At 65.9% G+C, this 4893-nt stretch overlaps 2 protein-coding genes across 2 annotated transcripts in view; one reads left to right on the top strand and one right to left on the bottom strand.

Moving 5' to 3' along the window:
• Positions 1-23: 23 nt before the first annotated feature.
• Positions 24-1889, bottom strand: MNEG_2806 (hypothetical protein; the record flags this gene model as incomplete). The annotated part of the gene is made up of 5 exons (XM_014048722.1): positions 24-48; positions 113-707; positions 944-1365; positions 1536-1620; positions 1820-1889. 5 exons carry the CDS (start codon positions 1887-1889, stop codon positions 24-26), a joined length of 1197 nt encoding a protein of 398 aa, XP_013904176.1.
• A 1659-nt stretch (positions 1890-3548) lies between these two features.
• The window catches only part of MNEG_2805 (hypothetical protein), a gene marked incomplete at both ends in the record, with an annotated part of 4790 nt that continues 3445 nt past the window's right edge, over positions 3549-4893 (top strand). Inside the window, 3 exons of the mRNA XM_014048721.1 lie at positions 3549-3716; positions 3966-4339; positions 4522-4809. Of these exons, the coding sequence (XP_013904175.1) occupies positions 3549-3716; positions 3966-4339; positions 4522-4809 (830 nt within the window). The remainder of the gene's footprint in view (positions 3717-3965; positions 4340-4521; positions 4810-4893) is intronic.

Genomic DNA, 4893 nt, shown 5'->3' with positions numbered 1-4893 from the left:
GTCCAAGCCAGGGCCGTCCGCAATCAGCGCGCCCGCCCCTGCGCCGCCCTGCTCCGCCGTCCCGCACACGCGCGAGGGCATTTCCGGGTTGTACTGCGGCGGCACGCCGCACTGCCCGAGCCACTGCGCGTTCCACCGCAGGTCGCTCGCGTCGCGGCTGAAGCGACAGGCGCTGCCGCCCTCTGGCAGCACCAGGGTGGACCAGCGTACCCAGCGCATGCCCGGGCCGCAGCGCACGCCGCGGAACACCGCGGACGCCGTCGCCACGCCGCCGCACTTCACGGGCTCCTGCAGCGTCGCCGCCCACTCGGCGGTGCCCTCCGCGGGCAGGCACGCCTGCTGCCTCGCCGGCGCCGGCGCCGGCGCGTCGCCGCCGCGCTTGGCGCCCGAAGGAACAGCACACAGCTGCGTGGGCAGCTGCGGGGCCACCTGCGGCGCCGCACCGCAGCCGCCGAAGTTCTCGGTGTTATACGCGTCGAAGTCGCGCCGCGACCTGTACCGCACGCAGCCGGGCACGAGGGTGCTGTTCGCCGCGTGGTAGGCGTACATGCCCAGCCACCGGGTGCCCGTCATGTAGGCGTTACAGCGCTCCCCAAACCAGGCGACCTTGGTGAGGCCCTCCTGCCAGCAGCCCGGCCAGTCCAGGCCGACGGGCGTGGCGACGGTGCCGGCCAGGTAGGAGGGGGCGACGCACTCGATGGACGAGGCTGCGTGCATTGGGAGGGGGGGCGTTTTGCGGATAGGTACACATAACAGTATTTGGGGCTGAGTGTGCTGTGCAGGCAATGATACATAGTACGCTGCAAATTGGCTCTTGCAGGGCCCAACACCAGCCACCGCAGCTGCATGCACACGCGTGTCCCCGGCTCAGGCCTTCACGGCCCCAGAGCTGTTGGACTCGTAGCAATACGGTGCGGGCCGCACGGGTGGAGGGCCCGCTCACCCGCGACGGGCATCTCTGCGGCGATGCTGATGACCCTGTCCTGCGCCACCGCCCTCACACCCGGTGCTGCACTCATCGCCCGGATCAGCCCGCGGCCCTCCAGCTGCGGCGACACCACGAGCACCGCAGCATGGGGCGGGCGGCGCCGCCGGCCGCCGCCCGGGGTGCGGGGGTCGATCCTGGCTGCGGCGCCGCCGGAGCCTGGGCCCGCGGCGGCGCCGTCGACGGAGGCGGACTGCACCGTCATCGCCGCCAGATCAGCTTCGGGTTTCCCGAGGATGTGCTCGACCTGGAAGGTCGACAGATCTGCTTCACCCGCCGCGTCCTGGGAGCCGGCGAGAGCCCTGCCCTTTGCATGCTTGGCCTTGCGAGCCGCCTTGCGGGCGGCCGCGTCGGCCAGGGAGCGAACGCGCTTGTGTATGCTGCGCAGCATGGTTGCGCGGCCGGCGTTTGTTGGTAACAGACATTACCATATTCTTGAAAATTGAATCCATTGCTCTCAGGCATACACTTGCTCGAGCTCGCATGGGTTGTAGGTAGGCAGACGAGCTGTCAGAGGTTGGGGTTCGAGCGTGTCAGGATCGCCCCTCACCCAGCAATGGCTTCATCAGCGGTGGTGTTGTGGTCAAAGGACACGATGAAGCGGCCAGGGATCGGCTCGCCCGCCTTGGCGGCGCCTGCGATTGGAGGTGTGTGGCGGGACCAGAGGCCGGAACCCAAACGCTCTTGGCTGTTTCGTTCAAGGCTGCACTTGGTTCCCTGGTGCCAAAGCCTCAGGCGGCTTGTAGATTTGGTGTTGAGCCCCCAGATGGTGTGCACACGCGGGTGGGTGCACAAGCGCGGACTGCACCGCACGGTGGGGTATTGGTATCTTACCTTGCATCAGGGAGCCTGTCTGTGCCTCCTGGAAGGGCGCCGGCAGCGCAGAACCTGGAGCGCCGCCCATCAGCTCGCTGTCCGTCACAGCATCGGCGCCTGTGCCTGCACTGCCCGCTGGCGCCGCCGAGCCGCCCTGCTGCTGCTGGAAAAGCCCCGCTGTCGGCGGCGGCGGTGCGAGCTCGTACGCGCCAGCCACGTTGCGAGCTGCGCTTGTCGAGCTGCCGCAGCATAACAATACAACTAAAAATCCTACGCACACCACTGCCCGTGCGGGTAGGCCGGCTCCGCGAACCCCCATTCTGCCGGGCATGCGGAGCGGGTCGACGCCTCCGGAAACCCCCCAAAGGCAATCTCAATGAGTCGTATGGACATGAAAAAGACTGCAACCCCCGCTAAATATAGTGAATTGGCGCGGAGTCCTTCTCTCAGCGCGAAGGGGACTCTTGGGCATCATCCGAGCTCGTGGCCAGCCTCCTGGCGGCAACAAGCGGACAGGCACACCTGCTGCGAGGCCCAGAACTCCGATTCACTCGGATTGGAGTTGCTCTATCCACGTTTGTGATGGCGCGTCACACGTTGGCCATGCGCGCTGACATCCCAAAGCAGGGCCATGCTGCAAGGTCTGTTCACAGATCTTGCTTGTAGCCCAAGGAATCTGGACCAGGCTACCTGGAATCCCCAGCGCGCGAGCTGCTGGGGATATCTTGCTTCACCTCCGAGCCAATGGCCGCCTGGTCGCTGATTCATGCCAAGTACTGGTCCGGTGATGGCGATACATAGGAACATGGAATTCTGGGCTCACTGCATTTGTATCCCCTCCAAGCATGCAGGCGATGGCGAGTACCGTGAATAAGTCATTTACGGGGCGGCCCGTAGAGGGCTGGCCGTCAACAGTGATACCACATGCCGAAATTGTGGCAAGCAGGGAAAAGCACAAAGCGTGTGGGGCATCCCTGCTCATAGCCGGATCCACCAGAAACAGGCTCTTGTGCAAATGATCAAGGCACTACTCCAAGGTGGCGCGCTTTCTACAGTGGCTGGCACACCCTGGTAGCCAGCGAGGTGGTCACATTACAAAGGTGGTGCTGGGCAACACATGCACAAAACCCCAGCGCGTAGTTGTTTGTGAGCGTCACTTGGTATGCATGCATGCAACAGGCCCCAAGGCCTGGTAGCGTATGGTGACACAGTACAACAGTCGCTCGCATAGACAGGCGCAGCACGAGCAGCATCGTCGTCGTCGTCGTCAGTGAGTTCAGTGTGTGGCCCCAGCTGCAAGATACCATTGAGCGTTATCCAAATCTGCGACATTAACGTCAATTCAGCTTAATCTGGGCTTACACGAACGTCCCGGACCACTCTCCCGCGCACTTCAATCACGAGGGCACCTGTGTCCAAGGTGTTTCGGACGGCTGACCCATGCAGCTCGTATTCAACAAAGCCAATGCCTTCTTCCATCAGTGCTGAAGCCTTGTCATATCAGCCCTGACACCCGGAGTAACCCGTGACGGGGTGAGCTGATGAGCAGCAGCGAGAGCAGCGTTCGACGATCTAGGCCCTTCGCCCCGTTTCGGAAGGGTGACTGGTACATTATAATCCTGTAACACGACATCTTAGGCTCGAATTCTATCTGAGTCACCCGCCCAGCCGCTCGACTGTTTGTGAGTGACTGGAGTTATCGAAGAGCGCGCCCCTTGGCGCGGGACGGGCTGCATAGACGGCAAAAATGAGCCGTTTCCTCCTCGCGCTCGGCCTACTGCTGCTGGCCTGCGCAGCAGGGGGCCGCGCGCAGGATGCGCAGCCTGCGCCGGTGCAGAAGGACTGCGATGCGACTGCGAAGCCCGGCCCCGTCACCGCCATCAAGACGCTTGTGGTCAATGGCACCACCGCTGACGTGCGTTCGGCCCCGCACCTAGGCCCCAATCAACAGCGAGAGAAACAGGCGTAACAGCCAGCCGCTGCAGGCCACCCCGCACTGGAGCCAGATGCCCACCACCTGCACGCTGGCCCCCTGGATGTGCATGCGCGGCCCCACCAGCGCTCTCGCTGCTGCAACGGCACCAGGAACCCCGGGGACCACCCACTCCCCGGCACGCCCACCCTCTCCCACCCCCCCTCACACTCCGCCGCCTTCCCCCGCCAGCTGCTCTGGCTGCCGCCCAGCTCGGGCGGCTGCTTCGACACCTTCATAGTCAGCGGCGCCAACGCAGCCACGGGCAAGGCCCTGGAGCGCCGCAAAGTCAACGACGCGATGAGCACGCGGTACGACGGCCTCACCCCCGGCGCCACCTACCAATTTAACGTCTTCGCGACTGGCCAGGCCGGCGACGGCCCCTCAGAGAGCACCAAGGCGGCGACCCCGCCCGCCTACCTGGCGGGCGTCGCGCCGGACGCGCCCGAGGCGTTCGCCGGGGCGGCGCTCGGGGAGTCGTCGGTCAAGCTGTCGTGGGAGCGGCCGGCGGGCAACCCCCAGGTGGATTACTACGAGGTCATGGCGGTGCCGGTCAACGCCACAGGGTGCGACGCTGCGCGGCGCGGGGCGGCGCGGGGCGGGGCGGCACAGGTCCGTGCAAAATCTGACACCTGTCGCTGGGGCGGCACGGCGGCGCGCGCAGGGGCGGTTGACAGGGCTGCCACCCGCATGCGGCGCCGCCCACGCCCATGTGTGCACCGCGCCCGCGGCGGCCGCGCGCTCGCAGGTACCCCATCAAGGGCGGCAAGAACGCGACGTCCAAGGTCGACGGCAAGGCGTTCGAGACGACCGTCAAGGGCCTGAGCCCCGGCGAGTCTTACGTTTTTGAGATCAAGGCGTACAACGCCGAGGGCTCCAGCCCCGACCCCTCGGTTACCTTCCACCGCACGCCGCGCGTGGGGGAGAAGCCGCCCGGCGCGCCGACGGGCGTGGCGGCGCGGCAGGCCGCGAAGGACGCGGTCGTGATCCAGTGGAAGGCGCCGGCGGGGACATCTCCGGACTTTTACCAGATTGGGTGAGAGGCAGTTGGGTTGGGCGGCATTGAGGAAGGGGGGTGGACGAGGGACGTGGCAGAGGGATCAGGGGAGGGAGAGGGGGC

Source organism: Monoraphidium neglectum (genome assembly GCF_000611645.1).
Source record: "Monoraphidium neglectum strain SAG 48.87 unplaced genomic scaffold scaffold00330, whole genome shotgun sequence".
Classification (NCBI taxonomy): domain Eukaryota; kingdom Viridiplantae; phylum Chlorophyta; class Chlorophyceae; order Sphaeropleales; family Selenastraceae; genus Monoraphidium; species Monoraphidium neglectum.
This window is presented reverse-complemented; position numbering and strand designations above follow the sequence as displayed.